This window comes from Oncorhynchus mykiss, chromosome 1 (genome assembly GCF_057628025.1).
Source record: "Oncorhynchus mykiss isolate SJ-2025 chromosome 1, ASM5762802v1, whole genome shotgun sequence".
Taxonomy (NCBI): Eukaryota; Metazoa; Chordata; class Actinopteri; order Salmoniformes; family Salmonidae; genus Oncorhynchus; species Oncorhynchus mykiss.
The window spans coordinates 17,814,395-17,839,577 of record NC_143022.1 but is presented as its reverse complement, the minus strand read 5'-3'; the positions used below and the strand labels follow the sequence as shown (position 1 = coordinate 17,839,577).

At 40.9% G+C, this 25,183-nt stretch overlaps 1 protein-coding gene across 3 annotated transcripts in view; it reads left to right on the top strand.

Moving 5' to 3' along the window:
• LOC110491485 (uncharacterized) overlaps positions 1–25,183 on the top strand; it is a 446,987-nt gene that overhangs the window by 98,948 nt on the left and 322,856 nt on the right. For 2 of the 3 annotated variants that reach the window (XM_090191196.1, XM_090191148.1), the window contains 5 exons: positions 2,090–2,396; positions 3,283–3,379; positions 7,535–7,688; positions 7,845–7,960; positions 8,192–10,565. In XM_090191196.1, coding sequence (XP_090047322.1) covers positions 2,090–2,396; positions 3,283–3,379; positions 7,535–7,688; positions 7,845–7,960; positions 8,192–8,193 — 676 coding nt within the window. In that variant the 3' untranslated portion in view covers positions 8,194–10,565. Of the gene's footprint in view, positions 1–2,089; positions 2,397–3,282; positions 3,380–7,534; positions 7,689–7,844; positions 7,961–8,191; positions 10,566–25,183 lie in introns of those variants that run through there. The other variant, XM_090191231.1, reaches the window with a different exon arrangement.

The following is a 25,183-nucleotide window of genomic DNA, read 5'->3' as shown; positions in this document are numbered from 1 at the left end:
ACTCGGCTATGCATGCCTCTCCCTAAGATCAATATACCTTGTCCAATACTGTCCTGGATAGTGATTATTATCTTATTTCACTGTAGAGCCTCTAGCCCTGCTTAACCACCATTTACTTCCACCTCCCACATATGCGGTGACATCACCTGGTTTAAACGTCTCTAGAGACAATATCTCTCTCATCATTACTCAATGTACTCACATCCTACCTACCTTTGTCTGTACATTATGCCTTGAATCTATTCTATCGCGCCCAGAAACCTGCTCCTTTTACTCTCTGTTCCGAACGTACTAGACGACCAGCCTTTAGCCATACCCTTATCCTACTCTACTCAACAAATTGTCTATCAACGTGCCATCCGTTTTGTGACCAAAGCCCCATATACTACCCACCACTGCGACCTGTACGCTCTCGTTGGCTGGCCCTCGCTTCATACTCGCCGCCAAACCCACTGGCTCCAGGTAATCTACAAGTCTCTGCTAGGTAAAGCCCCGCCTTATCTCAGCTCACTGGTCACCATAGCAGCACCCAGCCCGTAGCACGCGCTCCAGCAGGTATATCTCATTGGTCACCCCCAAAGCCAATTCTTCCTTTGGCCACCTTTCCTTCCAGTTCTCTGCTGCCAATGACTGGAACAAGCTGCAAAAATCACTGAAGCTGGAGACTCATATCTCCCTCACTAACTTTAAGCACCAGCTTTCAGAGAAGCTTACAGATCACTGCACATGTACACAGCCCATCTCTAAATAGCCCATCCAACTACCTCATCCCCATATTGTATTTCTTTATTTATCTTGCTCCTTTGCACCACAGTATCTACTTGCACAGTAATCTTCTGCACATCTACCATTCCAGTGTTTAATTGCTATATTGTAATTACTTCGCCACCATGGCCTATTTAATGCCTTACCTACCTCATTTGCACACACTGTATATATACTTTTTCTACTGTATTATTGACTGTATGTTTGTTTATTCCATGTGTAACTCTGTGTTGTTGTATGTGTCAATCTGCGTTGCTTTATCTTGGCCAGGTCGTAGTTGTAAATGAGAAACTGTTCTCAACTAGCCTACCTGGTTAAATAAAGGTGAAATAAAAAATAAAATAAATAATGAAGGGGACAGAGTGACTAGCTGTCAACAGGGTTTCCTGGGTGTGTCTGTCATTGTCATTGTGCCAAGGGTTCTCTAAGGGCCCTAGTGGCATAAGCTCAGGAAACACTGAGTTGCTGCATCGGCCTCAGCTGCTGCACTCTGGCTCTTGTGATAGTGTTTCAAATAAGACATAGCTGAAGAACCAGGCTGTGTGACTGTGAACTCTCCCCGCAAAGCTACGTTCAAGGCCAGCGCTATGTTGAGTTGGGAGTGCTGCCAGGTTGCTCCCCGCGACTGAGAAATGGAAACAGAAACACTAGAGTCTTGACTTTCATTTTCCCCTCACAGTGTATGTATATTTTGCTCCTTTGCACCCCATTATTTTTATTTCTACTTTGCACATTCTTCCACTGCAAATCTACCATTCCAGTGTTTTACTTGCTATATTGTATTTACTTTGCCACCGTGGCCTTTTTTTGCCTTTACCTCCCTTATCTCACCTCATTTGCTCACATCGTATATAGACTTGTTTCTACTGTATTATTGACTGTATGTTTGTTTTACTCCATGTGTAACTCTGTGTTGTTGTATGTGTCGAACTGCTTTGCTTTATCTTGGCCAGGTCTCAATTGTAAATGAGAACTTGTTCTCAAGTTGCCTACCTGGTTAAAAAAAAGGTGAAATAAATCAAATAAAATACAAATGGTGACGGGTGGGAGGGAGGTGCGGGTGGCAGAGGGGGAGAGGCTGGAGAGTGAAACAGGTTTACCCTTCCTCACTCCAACACACCCATTTCCTGCCAAGCCCGGCTGATGCAGAGTTTTAGGGGAAGTCCGTTACACACTCTGCAAGGAACCTCCTGCCTCTTACACAGATACCGCTTGCAGGACAGGACGCACTCCGGATCACCTAATCACCTGCCCTAAAAAAGGATTTTGTTCTTCTTTTTTATTTTACCATCACCACCTCCACCTTTGTGTCCACCATGACCAGGTCCAAAATCATCTGCAATATTATGATTGCCTGCCTGTTCCTGTGGTCGGTCAGCTCCCTCATCATCATCGTGGTGTGGGCCACCTCTCCGGACATGAAGGGCGCCAGCCAGTGCAGGACTGATCTGCAGAACCTGACAGAGAAGCACGAGGAGGCCAGGGTGCTGTCCTCCAAGATCAAGCAGGCCCTGGAGGAGATGGTGGAGGAGGGCCGCACCAACCAGACCCGGCAGCTCATGAACATGGAGCGGTTCCTGAAGCGCCTGGGCAAGACCAACGTGTCCCTGGCTGACTGTCATCAGGAAAGCGTGAGTGTTTGCTTGGCTCCTCTCCCTCACTCCCCTCCCTGGTTCCCGCAGCACTGAGGTTAACTGACTTACTCCCTCAGGCTGCAAAGAGCTATCCTCTGCCTCTCCCCTGCCTCTAACCTTTCCGTTGTACCTGATGCCCTTACTACATTTTGTCATTTTAGATTGATCTGATATCCAAACCTTTTCTAACAGTCATGGCTGGGATTTAGTGTTTATAATATTTTTTTGATATCATATCAGTTGGCGTTTTTATAATAGTTTCAGTGAAAACAAGTTACTGTATTATCAAGACAAATGATTGCTAGTGAAAAGCCACATTAGGCCTTTGCATAACAACCAGAGGCACAATGAACACGCAGTTATGCAAATGCTCTGCAAATGCAGCAATCACATTCTGAAAAACTGCTGGTCCTCCCAGGGAGTGGGTGGGAGGTCAAGTTAAACCCTTCCTGGAAGAAGAGGGAAAGCAGTGATAGGGCACACCATGCCTGTGTCTGAAATGGCATGCTGTTCTCTATATAATGCTCTACGTTTGACCAGAAATATGTAGGCAATAGGGTGCCATTTTGACTGCCGTCCATGTCCTTTAAGCACAAAGGTCTCAATCTTCCACCATTGATTCGGACTTTTCTTAGCAGATATTAGCAGATATCTTAGCAGAGTATTCATCTGTGTTGTTTTACATAAAACGCTGGATGAAAGGAATATTTTCAGAGGCCGTTCTCATAGCCAAATCTGGTGGTGGCACAAGCATACTTCAAATATGTGATAGGAGGGACTCCTTGGGATGACTGTGCCAATGGTCACAGAAGTTGTATCAACCACTTCTGGTAACTTTAAAGTCCAGAGGAGTTACTCAATGACCACCATTGTCTTTTTTCAGGTTATTTTGGGTGTAAACATTACTGTCCTGGAAAAAGAGATTGAGATGCATAAAGAAATCGAGGCAAATCTCACTTCAGAAATCACGCTACACCAAGGTAGGAAAATTGCTGTCACAGTGGGAGGTATGGGATTTTTGCCTCTGGTATTGGCTACCATGAAAGGAGCTCTTTCTCACCAACAATATTGCTATCAGCATTTCCCCCTGTAACTATAGAAACCGCCCAAGTTAGGATAAATGAATACACATGATTGGTTGGTTATTGCTCCTTAAAAAAGGCTGTGCTTACAGCTGTTCAAAATGATGACAAATTATGATTTAAGTGAAAGTTCTAGTAAAGTGAATTTCTTTAATAGCCATCCCATCTGTTTGCCATTCCTTAAAAGCTGTCACACAGGCTACTTTCAAATGAAATAGTGGACTCCCAAATGACCTTGTCTCTAATAATGATCACTACTCACACATTTTTTTACTTAGCTTAACAAGTTACCAAGTTAATTCAGTTACTCACTTTACTGTAGGCCTCCCAAATGATCTGTTCTCTAATAATTAATCACCACACAACATAGTAGGCTGTAAGCAAATAGTTGTTAAGTCTGGTATTAAAATTCAGATATATGTAGGGTATAACTTCATAAGCGAGTCAGCGAGTCAGCGACCTGTCACATACTTCAGAGTAAATAGGTTAATGAGCCTGGTCTCAAAGACTAGACGTAACATAGTAAAAGCAAATCCGGGACACTACAATGAGTATTATATGTAACGTTTGGCATGGTTACATAAGACAGATGGTTACTTAAGGCAAACTTAGCAATTTTTTTACTACTTACTACTTTTTAGCTACTTTTCACATACTTAAAATGTTAGTTAACCATTCTCCTAACCATAAACCTAACATTAACCCTTTTAGCTAGCCCTTCCCCTAACCCTAACCTTAACCCAACTCATAAACGTAACCCTAACCCCTAACCTATCTAACATTAGCCAGCTAGCTAACGTTAGCCACCTAGTTAGAATTCGTAACATATCATACGTTTTTCAAATTCGGAACATATAGTAATTTTTGCAAATTCTGAACATATTGTACGTTTTGAAAATTCGTAACATATAATCAGTTGTGGAAAAAGTACCCAATTGTCATACTTGAGTAAAAGTAAACATACCTTAATAGAAAATTACTCAAGTAAATGGGAAAGTCACAGTAAAATCCTTCTTGAGTAAAAGTCTAAAAGTATTTGGTTTTAAATATACTTAAGTATCAAAAGTAAAAGTATAAATAATTTCAAATTCCTTAATAACCTCTTGAAACTAGGGGGCACTATTTTCATTTTTGGAAAAATAACGTTCCCAAAGTAAACGGGCTATTTTGTCAGGACAAGATGCTAGAATATGCATAGAATTGACAGCTTAGGATAGAAAACACTCTAAAGAACTGATATTGCAGGCGAAAGCCTGAGAAAAATCCAATCAGGAAGGGACTCTTATTTAGAAACCTCTGCGTTCCTATGCAACCCTATTGAGCAGTGAATGGGATATCAACCAGATTCCTTTTTCTATGGCTTCCCTAATGTGTCTAGTGTCACAAGACATAGTTTCAGGCTTTTATTTTGAAAAGCTATTTCGGCTACAAAAATAATCTTTATGGAAAAAAGGAACATTTGCTATCTGACTGGGAGTCTCGTGAGTGAAAACATCCGAAGCTCATCAAAGGTAAACTATTTAATTTGATTGCTTTTCTGATTTTCGTGACCAAGTTGCCTGCTGCTAGCTAGGCATAATGCTATGCTAGGCTATCGATAAACTTACACAAATGCTTGTCTTGCTTTGGCTGTAAAGCATAATTTCAAAATCTGAGATGACAGGGTGATTAACAAAAGGCTAAGCTGTGTTTCAATATATTTCACTTGTGATTTCATGAGAATTAATATTTTCTAGTAAGATTTTTTGTCCGTTGCGTTATGCTAATTAGTGTCAGTTGATGACAATTCTCCCGGATCCGGGATGGGTAGTTCCAAGAGTTAAGCAAACCATACGGCACCATTTTCTTGTTTTTTTAAATTACGGATAGCTCCAACCCACAGACATAATTTACAAACGAAGCATGTGTTTAGTGAGTCCGCCGGATCAGAGGCAGTAGTGTCATGACGTGACTTTCATTAATGTGATGACTGTAATTTATCGGATCAACTATGTTTAATTGTTACCAGATTAAATTAATCTGGTAACAATTAACTCATTAGGAATTTGGGGCAAGTTATTCATAGAGTTTTCATCTCCCGAACTCTAAAATATATATATATATATATATATATATGTGTATGTTATATATCGATACAGTCACTTATTAATCATTACCTGAACGTATATATATATATATGTGTGTATGTTATATATCGATACAGTCACTTATTAATCATTACCTGAACGTTGCAGACTTGAATCCACAAGAACCCCCGCCGTTTCTGATTATTCAGTACTACACAAATGTATTTAATTATACATTTACTAACTAACTAAATAATAACACAGAATAGAAGATATGACGGCTTGTTACACATATGGAGAGGGAGTGGGGAAAGAGAGAGATGGAGAAAGGGGACATTTATTATGGATACGTTCCAAGACGACTGTTCTCACATTAATCCTATACCTTGCTCACGAACTGCCGCCCGTTTGGGTAAGAAGTGCAATATACTTACGTGTAGATGTCTTTGTTCGTCGCCTCTCTCTGTTGAAACCAACCAATCCTTCTATGGGAAGGGCTCAATGGGTGTAAGGCTCTGGTTGTCCACCAGAGGTCACAATGTACTTCTTCTTAGTTGACTGTGGCTTCAATGATCCACCAGTGATTGTCTGAGTTGAGCTTCTCCTCTCTTCCTCGGGTAGATAGTCAAAGTTCCTAACTCACTTTACATGCACAGCTGCAGTAAGTTAATCTTTTAAAGCACTCTGGTCAAAAATGGCGGCTCCATCACACTGATATTCATCTTCTGACCTCATTCGGAGCATGGCTTAGTTAATGTGCAAAGGATATAAAGACTATGATCTCATTAGAAAACTAAAATCACATTAATATATTAACAAAAATAGTTTTGTCATATTGTATTAACATCATATTGGATGGAAACTTAACAGCCGAAGGGGGTTTCCTTCCTAAGTTACTGTATTTGGTTCATACAGTTTTTAATAACATCACAAAATGAAAAGCAATATGACATGATTATTCTTCAGATCCCCACTGACAATTCATAATATTCCTATCTTCAAAATATTGTTCCAAAGTTCAAACTTTGGACATTAGAGTTTTTGGGCGGCAAAATGTCTCTGTAACAAAGACATTCCAATCTTGACACTAAAAAGCAAGAGAGTGTTCTCTGCTGCACAAAATGTACGACTGGCGTGAGGTGTCATAAACCGGCCCTGCCCCCCCTCTCCTCTCCTGTGGGAGAGAGGGGGGTCTGATTATCTGTCAGCCATTTGCCAAGCTGATCTGAGGCCTTGGATCCTTGACCAGGAGAGTCATGACAGTAAGGATGACCAGGGATGTTCTCTTGATAAGTGTGTGAATTAGACCATTTTCCTGTCCTGCTAAGCATTCCAAATGTAACAAATAATTTGGGGTGTGAAGGAAAATGTATGGAGTAAAAATAACATAATTACGTTCAGGAATGTAGTGAAGTAAAAGTATAAAGTTGTCATAAATATAAATAGTAAAGCACAGATACCAAAACAAACTACTTAAATAAAAATACTTGAAAGTACTATTTAAGTACTTTACATCACTGCATATAATATGAATTGTAATTTGTTACATATCATACAAAATGGGTGATGGACATCCACAAATTAAAACATACCATACGAAACGTAACAGATCATACTAAATGAAGTGTCTCAGATTTACTTACAAAATAATATTAAATGCTCTGAGACCAGGTTGGATTCATGTGAAGCAGAATGGGGACAGATTACAATTAAAGCTTTTTTCACAGGAGATTTATCAGATGTGATTGGTGAAAAGACAAATATGTAAGTGGAAAGAATATCAGAATTGGGCTGCCTGTGTAATGAGAACTAGGGATGTCCTATTTTGATCTATCAAAGAAGATGTCAAAAACATCCCTAACTACCAATAGTTTGCCTTAGCATCAAATGGCATTGTCATTGCACTTCAAAACTGATTATGGTGAACATGGATTCAACATTTTATTCATGTCACTAAATGTTTTGTTTTCGCGCCTTATGATTTCAGAGCACATCAAATTCCTTCAGGATAACTTGACACAGACATCTCATAAGTGGGAGTCCTGCGAGGCTTTGTACTCAGCTGTTGAGAGTCAGCGGATAGCAGCTGAGAGCCAGGCCAAGGACTGCGAGTCCAACAAGCAGTATTTACAGAAGCAGCTGTAAGTATCAATAGAGTGACACTGACCTGGTACAGAGTTATACTGAACTGATATACACCTTCAGCTTGACTACTGTTATGAATCAGCTAAACATGCCTGGCTGGTTTAACTTTCATGAGGGTTGATATCGGTTTTGCACCATGGTTATATTTGCAGGCAGATGTGCAAAGTGAACCATCACAGCGAGCCTGTGAATGGCGGAGTTGCTGCATCCCAGAGTAGCATTCTTGCCCTGTCTGTTGTCCTCTTCGTCAGTCTGCATTTGATAACATGTGAGTGTAATATCACAAAGCGCTAACTAAGCATCATTATTCAATGCCATGGACGCTTACTGTATATAAGCAGTGGCTGTGATAGCAGTGTGAAAAATAAACCAAAGATCATAACAACAAACATATCAGAAATCTTAGTTTGTTTGATTTGATATTCATAGACACTGTCTGTAACTGTCTATAATCTATATATCAATGTGATTAAATATTTGCCTTCCACATGGTTTCCAGGAACATGATGCTGAGCCTGTGTGGTCATTGAAGACAATTACGACAAGTTCTCCAGGACAATAAGATGGACCTGGACTTGGTATTATATGGTTATTAGTGCTGAGCGATTAACCATCATAAAAAAAAGTAAAAAGTTATTAACCTCTCTGGGATAGGCGGGACGCTTGCGTCCCACTTGGCCAATAGCCAGGGAAAATGTAGAGCGCCAAATTCAAATAAAATACTATAAAAATCAAACTTTCATTAAATCACACATGTGAGACCCCAAATTAAAGCTACACTCGTTGTGAATCCAGCCAACATGTCAGATTTAAAAAAGGCTTTTCGGCGAAAGCATAAGATGCTATTATCTGATGATAGCACAATAGAAAACAAAGAGAGTAGCATATTTCAACCCTGCAGGCGCGACACAAAACACAGAAATAAAATATAAAACATGCTTTACCTTTGACGAGCTAGTTTTGTTGGCACTCCAATATGTCCCATAAACTTCACAAATAGTCCTTTTGTTCGATTAATTCCGTCGATATATATCCAAAATGTCCATTTATTTGGCACGTTTGATCCAGAAAAACAGTTTCCAATTTGTGCAACGTCACTACAAAATATCTCAAAAGTTACCTGTAAACTTTGCCAAAACATTTCAAACTACTTTTGTAATACAACTTTAGGTATTTCTAAACGTTAATAATCGATCAAATTGAAGACGGGACTATCTGTGTTCAATACAGGAAGACAACAAACTGATGCTACTTTTCGAGTCATGCGCCTCTCTCAAAAAGTACACTTCAAATGACACTCGTTCAAGATGGCCGTACTTCTTCCTTACACAAAGGAATAACCTCAACCAATTTCGAAAGACTGGTGACATCCAGTGGAAGCGGTAGGAATTGCAAACAAGTCCCTTAGAAATCTGATTTCCCAATGAAAACTCATTGAATAGACAGTGACCTCAAAAAAAAAATGTCCTCTGGGTTTTGCCTGCTACATAAGTTCTGTTATACTCACAGACATGATTCAAACAGTTGTAGAAACGTCAGTGTTTTCTATCCAAATCTACTAATAATATGCATATCTTATATTCTGGGGATGAGTAGCAGGAAGTTGAATTTGGGCACGCTATTTATCCAAAAGTGAAAATGCTGCCCCCTATCCCGAAGAAGTTTTAAACAAATAATTGACCAACCTCGGTTCAATTACTTGAATTTTATTTCATTTTATTTTTGGGAGCCCAACTCGCTGTTTCTCTAGAGAGAAATCAAATGATTCACAAGATAAATCAACTCAAGAAATTTGTGGGACGCTGGGCTGAAGGGAGTTTCCTTTAAGCAAATATTCAACCTAGTTCATTGTAGAAACATGGTAATTATCTACAGTGACCATAATCTATTGCGCCTGTTTTTCTGTCTCAGTCAGAGACAGAAACACTTTTACTCCTGCTATGTTAGGTTAGATATATACAGACCGCATAGACCGCATGAGAGAGGAATGTACACAACAAAAAGACCTCAGAGAGGGATAGAGGAAGTTTGTGAAACTACGCCTTATTTTCTTTGAAGAACTAGTAAAATGATAACGTCAGACAATCTTGCATCTAGCCTCGCTAAATATAATGACTAAAGACAGAACAGCATGGGGAGTACAGAGATGACGTTGTCTGGCTGTTTGGCTGCTAATTCCTGAGCAGAGATGAGATGATGACTTTAAGGAAAGAAAAATAAAAAAGTCATCAAATAATATACACAACTGAAATATTGTATTATTTCATAGTAATTTTCTATTTTTCTATTGATGTCTACCCAATGTGGACCTGACAGAGACAATGGAACATTTTCAATGTTTTGGCAATTGAATGTTCACTATTTTGGGCTTTGGAATTTCTATTAAAACCACAAAAATAATTATTATGTCTTTATTTCATAATGCATTTAATGTAAAAAAAAAAGCATATTGAAACCGAAACCTGAACCGACCTAGAAAAGCACGGATCGCTCAGCACTAACGGATATCACTGCTGTAAAAATGTTGACTGAAACAAATTAAGGAAACAGTCAATGATAATTTCGTTACTATTTTAGCAGTTTTTGCTTCCAGTTCTTTCACATCACATTATTTATTATACATGGCCTAATTTTATTATTTAATAGTACCATTAGCTATACTATAATTTAATTGAATACCTAGGTTGTTAATGTCCATGTTTTGGGATATTTCAACAAGGCACAATTTCAGTATGTTTAAATTCTCTGTTTTTATTTTTCTGTAAGTAAGTGTTGCTCACTATCATTTTATGGCAAATCTATGCAAACCTTATACTTTTATAAGCCTCACAATGCAACATTAGTTGGAATTTATATAATAAAGCGTGTCCAATTATTTTTGGCACTGGCCATTCGTTTGTCGATTTTATTTCAGAAAACTTTTTTGAAAAATAAGAACATACATATTTGTTGCTGAGAACATTCACGTTTGCAACAACGGCCTAGGGAATGCAATGGATGGGGGAGGGGTTTGTAGTGAACTGGGGATTATAGGGCCATGATCACATGAAGAGCCAAGCCCAGGTTGGGAATTTGGCCAGATCACCGGATGAACCTAGAATCTAGTGACTGACCACAGAGAAGACCTTGGATAAACACCTCCTCTGAACAATGGCAGCCTTTGCAGGACACTGTTCCTATCATTGCCCTGGCCTGTGGCCAAAGAATCTGGCCTAGGGTTTTGGAATCTCCTTTATCAGAGCAATGAGTGCCCCCTACTGGCCTTCACACAAAGGGGTCTGGTAGCAGCCAGAAGCCTACTGTACTGTCTGGACTCTGGCATGGGTGGACTGGCCATCTGGCATTTTGGGTAAAAGCCAGATGGGCTGGTCCATTTTAGCCAATTTGGCGAATAATGGTGGCCTCAAGAAAAAACAATTGCTGTTAGGAATGCCAGGGCTCATTTCTGGTCCCAGTCAGCCCCTGGACAGATGCATTTAAAAGTGTATTCTATTACAAGGTCGACTTGCAGAGCACAATTTGTTGAAATTTTAGCAAAGCAAAACCCCTCTCGCTACAAGTGGAGTCTGGAAATATTATATTAGCCTCACAGACTGATTGTGGTGGCTTAGTACAACTTTGAATCAACATAGCCACCATTAGCCTGCTTCTTTCCCAATGCAAATCTGTGGTCATGTGCAGCCTATGATGAAGGTTTCATTCCGAGCTATCCCAGAGGGGTATATGACAAAGCAGGATAAGTGATGTTACACCTTCAATCAACTGACTAAGTATACTGAGTTTTCGTGGCGTGTCGGGTGACATTCATTGTTGGCATTGTTGGTAGGATGGGCTAACTAACTTAGGCTGCATTTAGACAGGCAACCCAGTTCTGATCTTTATTTTATGTGATGTGATTGGTCAAAAGACCAATTAGTGGAAAATATATCAGAATTGGGCTACCAGTGTGAACAGATTTTTCAAACAAAAGGCACATTACGAAGGAAGTAACATTTTGGAACATTCAGATAGAAATGTGCTTGTTATGTAGAACAAACATCCCTCTCTGGCATGTAGAATAAGGAATCACGCCTGCTCTATTCATGGGATTTCTATCTGCAACGTTTAAGAACATATTTTGGCAAATGAACATGGCCAAAGTAGTGACTGCTAGCTAGAACCAATGACGACTTACGTTAGCTGTCCCTCTGTGCAAATGCGAAAGTGGTTATGTTTTGATACGAAGTAACAGTAAACCAATAAAGTAATGTTAACATGACATACTCTTTTTGGCAATCCTGAATCTGATATACTGGCTGCAGATACTGAGACAGATACTGAGACTGTTTCGCTCGCTTGGATGCTTTTTCCTATGAGATAGATTCAGCTACTTACAAATTGGAGCAAAATGTAAAATGATTTCTTTCTTTTTTTTTCTTTTTTCTTGTTCACATTTTTGGGGAAGCATGGCTTCCCTTGGCACCCATGAATACACCCACTGCAGTAGGTCTAATGACAATCGCCAAATGTCCTTACACTGATGGTGTTTGTAACAGATGTTTCTCCATTAATCAGGTGGTTTGGATGCTGAAATGATTTTGGAATGGATGAAAGTGCTGCAGGTAGCCTACTTTCTGAAGTGATTTGTTCAACAATCAGATGAAAACATCATGACTGGTTGTGTTCATGCCACATTAAAATGTAATACATTGTTACCGTTAAATGACATGTCTTAACTATTAGGCACAATAGGGGCTCCCCAAATGTCAAGGTACAATTTGCACTCTGCTAACATACTTTGAATAAGGGCACATATACACTAATGTACACACATCCCTTTCGATATTGGACGGATTTGTAAACACGTGGAATCTGTGCATGTTTTTAGAAAAGCTAACCATCTCTTCCTACTGTGTTTTGGAGGGAAGGGGTGCAGTAATTTCTATCCTTTTCACATACTTCACCTTGTTTCAATTGTGCAAGGTTTCGAGACAGGTGTGCAATTCCTAGTGCTAAGCGATTAACCAAAACGTTGGTTATTTTTTGTTGAATTGACCAACATCAGTTCAATTATTTCAATTCCATTTTGTTCAGTTTTTTTTCTGTGAACACAATGCCACATTGAGCTGCAGTTTCTTGAGACATAAATGAGATCATAACCAAACTGTGCAATGTTGTAGCCACTGTTCTACATAGTTTAGAGCTAAAAAAAATTGATAATGAACTACAATAACCATAATCCATTATGCGGCTACTTGTCCGGTCTGTGTTACTTTTATGCCTGCTACATAAGAGACCGACGAATGCTGTGATCAAGAGGGGATACATAGAGAGCAGTTGCTTTGCAAGGTATTGGTACTCAGCAGTCATAAAAGTATACCTTGTATACTTTGAAGAACTACTAAAATTGTGATTTTGTCAGACAGCATAGGCAGCAGCTCTATAGAAATGAGATGATAACTTGGAGTAAAATAATAAAATCATCAAATAAACCAAATGTAACTTACACAACAACTGAAATATTTTATTAAAGTAATGTGAATAAACTGATGGTTAATTAGTGATTAAGGAGTCATGGGCTGTCGCTACCATCATGGGACTTTTATTAATTGTTTTATTCTGTATTGTTACAGCGTTCAACCCACATAATGCATTTACTGTTTAAAAAAATAATCAAAACAGAAAATCGTGAGAATTGTTTTATAATCGAACTGAAACCAGACTGACCTCAAAATCTACTATTTGCTCAACACTAGCAATTCCAAAGGAGGAAGGATATGGAAGTGAAAATGTTGGGAGAATATCACAGGCAGGCCCTCTTGTTATTGCCAAACTCAGTACTCTTTTCTTGCTCTGACCGGGATACATTCATCAATAGCCATTGGAGGAGGACTCCCAGCTAGCACATTTGGTTCCTTGGAAGTTGTGGGAACATATGTTTTTGGTTTCCCATTGGTTTTGGGAACAAAGCAATATGTTTTCTGACCTGTGAAACGGAACGTTTTTTTAACGTTCTGAGAACTGAAGTGAAAATGTTGCTTGTTCTGGGAACGTACACTTTTAGGTTGCAGGGTGGTTCTGAGAATGTTTTACTATGTATGGTTCCCTGAAGGTGTTCCTGGGAGGTTTTATTAACATTCTGAGAATGGAAATTATAGGTTATTTTAAGGTAATTAAATACCGTTCTGCGAACATGTTTCAACTAGACTTTTAATAACATTTTGTTTTAACTCATTTGAACTCAAAGCACAGAAAACACAATTAATTTGCTTAAGCCGGAATTTCCCAACTCCTCATGTACCCACAACAGTGCACATTTTTGTTGTTGCCCCTGACAATCTCACCTGATTCAACTCATTGATGGCTTGATAATTAGTTGACAAGTTAAATTAGGTGTGCTTGTCCAAAAGCTACAACAAAAATGTTTAGTGTTGGGGTACTCGAGGAAATACTGGCTTAGGCATTAATCATGCAAACATTTAAAATGTTTTATTGTCAAACGGCATCAGTGAGATTTGAAACTATGATCTTCTGTTCTCTTGCCAGGTAATTAGTCCACAGTACCACCAAGATGGAGCCAGTGTATCTTGCTTCCGGCCTTCTTCAACCTGGGCTTGAACCAGGGACCCTCTAAACAAGGGGTGGGCAACTCCAGTCCTCAGGGGCCGGACTGTTGTCACACTTTTCCCCATCCACAGCAAGCACAAGGGGATTAAACTAATTGTATTCTAAAATGAAGATCATGATTAGTTGATTATTGGAGTCAGGTGTATTACCTGGGGCTAGGGCAAAAGTGTAACACCAATCAGGCCCCTGAGGACTGGAGTTGCCCATCCCTGCTCTAAATACATCAATAACAGTCACCCACGAAGCATCGCTACCTATCGCCCAACAAAAGCTGTGGCCCTTTGCAGAGCAAGGGATACAACTACTTCAAGCTTTAGAGCAAGGGATACAACTACTTCAAGCTTTAGAGCAAGGGATACAACTACTTCAAGCTTTAGAGCAAGGGATACAACTACTTCAAGCTTTAGAGCAAGGGATACAACTACTTCAAGCTTTAGAGCAAGGGATACAACTACTTCAAGCTTTAGAGCAAGTAACATCACCAATTGAAACGCTACATGTGTGCACCACTAACTAGCTAGCCATTTAACACCGGATCAACTAGCATGCCATGTTTTTTTTAAACTCATACATAGCGATTCATTTTAATCTATTCAAACAGACCCCATTTCAAAGGAATCAAACACACATTAAGATCACGTGTGGCCAATTAGTGGGCGCAGCCAACACATCTGTACACTCTTTACAAGATAGAGGATATAGAGAGTTTTGTTGACACTGAGAACGGAATGTACAGTATATGCAGGGCCGGCTCTAGTGCCCAACAAGCACATGAACCCAAACATTATGCCATGTTAATGACAGCGGAGTGAGAATGGCTAACAAAATCAACAGGGGCACCCTGCAGGTCAGGGGCCTTGGGCATGTGCCCTGAGTGCCGGGTCGATATTCGGTAATGATTACTACAAGTTTAGATAGCTGGCTAGATTAACTTATAAATAAAAAAATTGTTAGCTGACTGTCAGTCACTGACATAACAAGAGAAAAATGACTGATGCACAACCAAATTTGGAACTTGCACCTTGTGTATTCTACTATTCTAACAGTAAGTTGAGAAAAAAAAATACTTTTCTTGTTTCGTTTTTTGGGTCGGGCACCATAGTGGCCTAGGACCCTAAGCAACCGCTTATGTTGCTTATGCCTGGAGCCAACCCTGTGTACATGTTTTTAAATAACAATCTTGATTATTATTAATGTTTACATGTTGTTTTTATAGAAAGTGTTCTTAATGTTCTGAGAACATGACTTTAAATAGAATGAGGAAACCTGCAGAAAATGTCATAATGAAGTACTGAAATTCCCACAGATGAACGTTGATTCTTAATGTTCTCTGAAACAATTTGACAACATTACTTTAAATAGAACCATGAGGAAAGTGGTAAGAAACGTTATGCTGAAGTACTGAAATTCCCACAGATGAACGTTGATTCTTAATGTTCTCTGAAACAATTTGACAACATTACTTTAAATAGAACCATGAGGAAAGTGGTAAGAAACGTTACGCTGAAGTACTGAAATTCCCACATAAGAAACGTATATCGGCTGGAAGACACTATATTAAAATAGACTGTTGGTCAATATTCACGTAGCTGATGGTCATTCACATTCTCATAGTTTACAGCTGACGATATGATTCTCAGAATGTTGTGGGAAGGTTGTATGCAAAATAACCATAGGACAACCACACTCTCATCAAGCACTAAGAAACATATGATTCTCAGAACGGTATGTGCTAGCTGGGCTGTGTATTTTGTTTTGCAGAGTGTTCGGTGTAGAAGAAGGAAACAAACACTGATCCAAGAATACATCTGAGTAAGTCCCGCAGGCACACACTTCTGTCAACAAATCTTTATTAACTAATGCCAGTCAATTCTTCCTCCTAACTGTGCGTTATCTCATGTCACAAGAGTAGAGGCGTTTTTAGTGGCTCTGTTTGTGTACAATGAGGTTCATTTCCTTTTCAGATGTGAACAGTTTGACACTTTGATACTTTCTGACCAACTTCACCTCCCATATCACCTACAAGCCATCTGCAGCAGGGATGATTGGGTGTTGGCTTTTCTCTAGTCAACATTCTGTTCAACTTAAATTTGTCCTGTTGAGATACAGTTGTTGTCATTGTAAACCTGGCTCACGTACTGCCGTTTACATTATTTTCAGATACCATTTCAGATTACAGAGTGACTTCCCAGAAGTAGATCCTGAGTTATTTGAGCACTTGTGGGACAAAGGGTTGTACAGTTGAATGGAATCCACAATTGCATACTCAGTATGTTAGTCAACTTACTGCCATACTTGTAATACTGGTGCAAAGGCAGAGCTCTTGATTTTGCAATAGAAAAAAGTTCAACAAGTTAAAATGAAATGACGCAGCCTAGTTCTTTGGCATGATTGATAGTCTAGTGTAAAGGGCAGATCGTTTGGACATCATGGGATGATATAAGAGTACAGATGCTAACACAGACAGTAAGCCCACATGTTCAAATGAGATGACACATGTTTACTACAATGTTGCCTTGTTTGCAACTATGTGATCGTTGCACAGGAGGTTGGTGCCACCTTAATTGGGAAGGATGGGTTTGCGGTAATGGCTGGAGCAGAATGGTATCAAACACATGGTTTGATGCCGTTCCATTTGCGCCGTTCCAGACATTATTATGAGCTGTTCTCCCCTCAGCAGCCTCCACTGGTCGTTATCTATAACATGATCATGTGTGTTTGCATAGAATGTCCGTATTAAATCTCCCGATAACAACAATAGTATCTTTCACCCTCTCGCAGGTGATCATGGGTGGGACCCAATGAGAAAATTGAAATACCAGCGTTCACAGCGCTTGGTAAGGGATTTGTTCCCCTCAGGAGAGACCAGCAGCACTCCGGTGTTAGGATACCCCAGGACATCCGAAAAGTTACCATTGGCCCCTGAAGAGCAAGAAACGAGCAAGGAAAATAGCGGAAGGCCCTGGGCACATATCCACAAAGCCCCCCCCCCCCCTTGGGTTGTGCCGTGGCGGAGATCTTTGTGGGCTATACTCAGCCTTGTCTCAGGATGGTAAGTTGGTGGTTGAAGATATCCCTCTAGTGGTGTGGGGGCTGTGCTTTGGCAAAGTGGGTGAGGTTATATCCTTCCTGTTTGGCCCTGTCCAGGGGTGTCCTCGGATGGGGCCACAGTGTCTCCTGACCCCTTCTGTCTCAGCCTCCAGTATTTATGCTGCAGTAGTTTATGTGTCGGGGGGCTAGGGTCAGTTTGTTATATCTGGAGTACTTCTCCTGTCCTATTCGGTGTCGTGTGAATTTAAGTGTGCTCTCTCTAATTCTCTCTTTCTTTCTCTCTCTCGGAGGACCATGCCTCAGGACTAACTGACATGATGACTCCTTGCTGTCCCCAGTCCACCTGGCCGTGCTGCAGCTCCAGTTTCAACTGTTCTGCCTTATTATTATTGGACCATGCTGGTCATTTATGAACATTTGAACATCTTGGCCATGTTCTGTTATAATCTCCACCCGGCACAGCCAAAAGAGGACTGGCCACCCCACATAGCCTGGTTCCTCTCTAGGTTTCTTCCTAGGTTTGGCCTTTCTAGGGAGTTTTTCCTAGCCACCGTGCTTCTACACCTGCATTGCTTGCTGTTTGGGGTTTTAGGCTGGGTTTCTGTACAGCACTTTGAGATATCAGCTGATGTACGAAGGGCTATATAAATACATTTGATTTGATTTAGATTTGATCTCAGAAACATGTTTTAAGAGAAAAAAACTCCCAGTTCAGAGTAGGTTTTCATAAAAGTTTATCTCAACTGGTAATCACAACAGTTTGAGGTACCGCAGGAAAGATAGTGATGAAGCTCATTAGCATTGTTGCAAATTATGGGAATAACCAATCGCAATGAGGAACCGCAACCTGTAAACTCTATAGCACACTTTAGACAACCACACTCTTAGAAAAAAAGGGTTCCAAAATGGTTCTACCTATACCCTTTAACATCCTAAGAACCGTTTTTGGAAGAAATTGTTATTTTGTAAGGCAAAGGGTTCTACCTAGACCTTTTAACATCCTAAGAACCGTTTTTGAAAGAAATGGCTCTTTGATGATTCTTTGGAAGGCAAGAAAGATTCTTTGGAAGGCAAGTAGGGTTTTACATACTGTAGAACCTTATATAATATTTCCCTGCATGCTCTATTGCAAGGAGATTTTCATAACTGTTTGTTATGGGGACATTCAAGTCATCAATGTGTTGCTAACTAGCAATGTTTAGACTTGAGTTTGTGATCTAGCTAATGATTAGCCAAAGGGGCAACCCTCAGCCTACTTATTTATAGCCACTTGGCTGCATCACGTAAACTGGTGATACCTGATGATACCTAATGCTTATTGCTAAATAGCATACCGATCTGATAATATTGTCAAATATTTTATAGGGCTCATTTCTGGAGGGAGAAATTATATTTTAGATGTGAAGTATAATTTTATTTTCATTCATTTTGGAGAAGAATGACATTTTTAAAAAGTCAACATAACTGACATTCTCAGTTATTCTCCACACCTAAAATTGTAGGTCCCTCCGCGACCTGTAGTATGCTGTGATTTGTGCTTTTGTCAGTATATATTGTTTAGGCTAGTATATTATATCTAGTCTGCTTAGTCTGTTTATCACGCGTTCCCGGAAGTCTCAATATGTTTCTCCTCTGGGTTTATAAACACTGTGTAATAACTTTACCAACGTTATGGCCGACATAACCCATAGCTTCGATTAGTACACAATGAACGCATGCGCAGTACGTAATCTTCACTTTCAATCCAACACGCGCTCTCTTCCAAGATGTCAGCGCCTATAGAAATAGTTTTATGTGCCGATTCGGCTGGACAGCTATGGAACTGTGCCGTTCTCGAACTCCATTTTGGTACAAATCTCTTGGCAATACTTCTTCGAGGTCCCTCACAGTTTTGAATGGAGAGTACATCCTCGGAGCCCAACTCGGGAAAAACTTCAACGTGTGGGAAATCCAGAGAAAGGTAGCTAGCTAACTTGCAAACATTTAAAAGCTGGCTACCTTGCTAACGGCGTATGCGCTGTTCATAGCTGTCTGAAGATATAACTGAAATGTATTTGGACATGGCTACGTTTAGAACAAGAGATTCCCTAAAAACACACCACTTGGGGTGACACATGCTCTCCTAACCTACGAAAAGTCACTTCCGGTTGTAAATGGGAGTCCTAAACTGTGTTCGATTACCCAGACAAACATACTGTAACGACCCTGGGTTTATAAGCGCGGAAATCGACTCTGCCGCACGAACATGCTTTTGCAGCACAGTCGATAGCGCGCCGGACCTCGGGGTCGAGACCTGCTCCCTGCTGTTTCATTACAATACTGTATACTACATATTTAACGAGTATATACGACATACTATTCATTTTAGTAACGTTATACTGTAAACGTATGCTTTCAGTTTTCAAATTAATTTGAGCGTACAAGCGCTTAGACTGTCTACCGGAAGTTGATGCAGTTGCTATGCAACCTCTTGCTAGCTAGTTAGCATAACACATTTACTAGATATATTTTACGACTTCGGGTGTGTTAAATGCAATCTGGAGTGCAAGAGTGCGCTCGTAAATTCAGAGCATTGTTGGTTTGTAAAGGCAGAGCGTTTCACTTTCGGAGCGCACACTACGTTCGGGCGGAGTAGTAGGGTTGATTTGAGCGTCCTGACCAAGTTACAACGGGAGTCAAGCACCCACGCTAACGTTAGCTAGCTTGCTTGCTAGCTACTACTTTACCCGTCCTATCAGAGCTGGTTCGGCAGTTTATTATCCAGAGCGTAGGTGACTAACTGTGCTGCTGGCAACAATTTAATTGCGCTATTTTTGCCGACGTTTAACGACACCAGCCATATTCAACCGGTGTTGAGCGCTCGTAAATGCATTATTCTGCGCTCTGGTACACTCAGACGAGTGCTCTGAAATCGGAGTAGATAGCCAGAGCGAACTTACGAAAGCCCCCCAATGTCCATTGGGAACGCCCAACGACTATACCATTCAGCGAAGCTAAGAGTGACGGGAATAATCAAGTAAATCAACTTTGGGTAGTTAATTAGCCTATAGTTATATTAACTAACGTTAGGTGCTAGCTAACAACATACCGGTACCTAACGCTGCTGTACTGATACGCTATGTGGTTCGTAAGGACAGCGTAGCTAACATTGTCAACCAATATAACGTCTAAGGTAACTTATTTGAAAAGTAATTACTTTATTACATTGCTCAACATTTTCTTAACATTTGTCATAATTGGTTAAAGCAATGAATTTGTATCCGCTCTCGTTGTACTTCGACTGCGGTGAAGCCACGGCAATTTCCTGAAGAATTGCATTATGGGCCCTAAAGTACGAAAATAGTGTCCTCTGCGTGTATACCTCATGTTTTGGCGAATTTAGTACCGCATCCGGAAACTTTTTGTATACTAACTATATTCACACTATGATCCATAAGGATATATTAAATTCACGTCACAAATAGTACGGTTAGCATCTCCCAAGTGGCACAGCCAAAGATAGATGAGAGGGATATGTATAAATGTGAGACATTCGGTTTGCGTTTCCTCTCACTACCAAATATGGCCGTGATAGGAAGCCCGTTTGCCGGCCGTGGGAGAAGATTGAGCTAGATGGATTTTGGCTGACATTCTGCTAATTTTCTCAAACATTTGATCTCCATACAGTTTTCTGTTTCCAAAACTAGAATCTATAACAGAGTGCACAAAGTTCAGTAGACTTGACTTACCTAATTGTTTATAGAGATTACTTTGTGTAGGATGAGTGCACTAGATGGTGGGTGTTTTCCTAATGAAGGTAATGCATATTCAGTAAGGCACAAATGGTCTTCATCCTCTTCTTGGCAGTAGCTACCTAGCTAGCTTGTCCCAAGTAGATTCCTAGCTGGCTAGCTAATTCACCCCAATGTACTGGACTTAAAAATCTAGAAATTGATTTCTTTGCATGTTTTCCCACTACTAGTACCTCTTCTGTGAATCAACTTTTTTTCACGATAAGAAACATATGTCATCAATAAATACCTTGTTTACTGTAAAATGGAAGGGAGGAAAATCCCTTTTCCAGTTTCCAACAGTCGTTGAAAGGTATGTAATAAATAATAAAGGTGCATTTGGAGTAATTATTGCATGGTGAGGCACACGTCTTTGGTTGTGTAATCAGTAGAGTGCTGTATCCATGACTACCCATTGAATCAATCACCAAAGCAATGTTCACTGATAGATAAAACATGCTAGCTACCAGTAATGAAACAAATCTATCGCTGGGTTTAACACAACTAGCATGAGGCAGCATGGCTAGCTAACATTGGTAAACTAATGTGCCCAGCCATATTACATCCAGGGCCATCCCACGGTATGCTGCACAATCAATAGAAGCCATTTGTGATGCTGGGTCTTTCCAAAGTATTTTATTGAGTTGTGGAACACCATTAAGTACCTCTTAAATTATGGTAGATGTCTGTAAAACATTGTATAGTCTACTATAATGATATGCATCTTCAGGAAATGGACACAACTCTAAAGGTTGTATGTTTATTAAATGCCTGTTAACATGGTGAAAAATATAGAACATATCAGAACCATGATAGTAGAGCATTTGATCACATTGTGCATGCACCCCTCAATATGATAATGGTGAAAAAGACATGGCATTTGAGTGTAGAGCTTCATGTGTAGCATTCGAGCAGAGCTTCAACACATCTATAAGGTTTAAGAGGGCAGCAACTGAATCGTTCATAGGATAAAGTTTGGGTCTTTGTTGTAATGTTTCATAGGGCAAGATAGAGTGTGGGTCTTTTTATTCTATAATATGTTCTCCGTTATTGGGACTTTTGCTAATCAGGCAATGGTTAAGCTGGTGTCTCAGAGGAGTATCAGTTTTGATTGAAGAGGAGTCTGCAGTCTGAGAAACATCAGTTTGCAGAAGTTCTTTGAGGACCTGAAGAAAGGGGGTTGCGCTGTGTGCTAGGAGGACTTTGAAGAGCGTTTTATCCTGATTATTGACCATTTTTGTCAAAAAATTCATTTCAGTCATATGATACTTTTCTGGAAGACACTGTCCTCCGAGGCAATACTGTGGCGAAATCCTGCACGGAGCCTTCACCGTGCGTTGCCACTTTAAGAGCGCATCAACAGTAAGGAAGGAGGAAATAAAGACAGCTTTTTCAGCTCTCTGGGGAGGAGCTCTGGGTTGGCGCGACAGTTTAATTGTGTATGCTATGCTGCATACGTTTTGTTTATTGTCACAATAGTTAATAAAGTATTTAACTCAATCATCGGTGTGACTGCTCTAGGTCGTGGTTGTCATCGTTTGGGACCGCACCGGTTGTGGATCACATTGATTAGTAGCAACATTGTTTCGAAGCTTTGACATACAAACCATCGGGCAGTCAGACAGGACAACTGCAAGCCCGAAGACCACAGCTAAGATCTCTCTTTCTTTTTCTTCCCTCTATCGTTCCAGTGCTTTACACTGCAGCAGACTTTCTATTTTTCAAGTGCACTTCCTGTTGATGTTCATTAGTGCTGGACTATTATTGCCCTGCCAGAAGTATTTGGGTTGACATTTTAATTAAAAGGGAGTTTGCTTGCAAGTTGTGTATTGTTAGTTGAGCAGTATTGAGGTGGTGTGTACTAGTGACATGTGGCCGAGAAGATTGTGGACATTTTTAAGGCCTTTGTTTTGTCTATGAACACCCCCCACATTCATACCCTTTGCACTCCTCCACTGGAAGATAATACAGATTATTGCAAATCCTCTGATGACTGGGTTCTACTTCAGGCGCCGACAGAGATGGCCGCCTCGCTTCGCGTTCCTAGGAAACTATGCAGTTTTTTTTTTTACATGTTATTTCTTACATTGGTACTCCAGGTAATCTTAGGTTTCATTACATACAGTCGGGAAGAACTACTGAAATATAAGAGCAAAGTCAACTCACCATCAGTACGACCAGGAATATGACTTTCCCGAAGCGGATCCTGTGTTCTGCATTTCACCCAGGACAACGGAATGGATCCCAGCCTGCGACCCAAAACAAAGACGTCGTAAAAGAGGGAAACGAAGCGGTCTTCTGGTCAGGCTCCAGAGACGGGCACATCGCGCACCACCCCCTAGCATACTTCTCGCCAATGTCCAGTCTCTTGACAACAAGGTTGATGAAATCCGAGCAAGGGTAGCATTCCAGATGGACATCAGAGACTGTAACATTCTTTGCTTTACGGAAACATGGCTCACTCGAGAGACTCTAACGGAATCGGTGCAGCCAGCTGGTTTCTTCACGCATCGCGCCGACAGAAACAAACATCTTTCTGGAAAGAAGAGAGACAGACGGGGGCGTATGCCTTATGGTTAACGAGACGTGGTGTGGTCACAACAACATACAGGAACTCAAGTCCTTCTGTTCACCTGATTTAGAATTCCTCACAAACAAATGTCGAACGCATTATCTACCAAGGGAATTCTCTTCGATTATAATCACAGCCGTACATTGCTATTCTAACTTCCGTGACGCATATAAGGCCCTTCCCCGCCCTCCTTTCGGAAAAGCTGACCACGACTCCATTTTGTTGCTCCCTGCCTACAGACAGAAGCTAAAACAAGAAGCTCCCGCGCTCAGGTCTGTTCAACGCTGGTCTGACCAATCTGAATCCACGCTCCAAGACTGCTTCCATCACGTGGACTGGGATATGTTCCGCACTGCGTCCAACAACGATATTGACGAATACGCTGATTCGGTGAGCGAGTTCATTAGAACGTGCATTGAAGATGTCGTTCCCAAACATTCCCAAACCAGAAACCGTGGATTGATGGCAGCATTCGCGTGAAACTGAAAGCGCGAACCACTGCTTTTAACCAGGGCAAGGTGACCGGAAACATGACCGAATACAAACAGTGTAGCTATACCCTCCACAAGGCAATCAAACAAGCTAAGCGTCAGTATAGAGACAAAGTAGAGTCGCAATTCAACGGCTCAGACACAAGGTATGTGGCAGGGTCTACAGTCAATAACGGATTACAAAAAGAAAACCAGCCCCGTCACGGACCAGGATGTCTTGCTCCCAGGCAGACTAAATAACTTTTTTGCCCGCTTTGAGGACAATACAGTGCAACTGACACGGCCCGCAACCAAAACATGCAGACTCTCCTTCACTGCAGCCGACGTAAAACATTTAAACGTGTTAACCCTCGCAAGGCTGCAGGCCCAGACGGCATCCCCAGCCGTGCCCTCAGAGCATGCGCAGACCAGCTGGCTGGTGTGTTTACGGGCATATTCTATCAATCCTTATCCCAGTCTGCTGTTCCCACATGCTTCAAGAGGGCCACCATTGTTCCTGTTCCCAAGAAAGCTAAGGTAACTGAGCTAAACGACTACCGCCCTGTAGCACTCACTTCCGTCATCATGAAGTGCTTTGAGAGACTAGTCAAGGACCATATCACCTCCACCCTAACTGACACCCTAGACCCACTCCAATTTGCTTACCGCCCAAATAGGTCCACAGACGATGCAATCTCAACCACACTGCACACTGCCCTAACCCATCTGGACAAGAGGACTACCTATGTGAGAATGCTGTTCATCGACTACAGCTCAGCATTTAACACCATAGTACCCTCCAAACTCGTCATCAAGCTCGAGACCCTGGGTCTCGACCCCGCCCTGTGCAACTGGGTACTGGACTTCCTGACGGGCCACCCCCAGGTGGTGAGGGTCGGTAACAACAGCTCCACCCCGCTGATCCTCAACACTGGGACCCCACAAGGGTGCGTTCTGAGCCCTCTCCTGTACTCCCTGTTCACCCACGACTGCGTGGCCATGCACGCCTCCATCTCAATCAT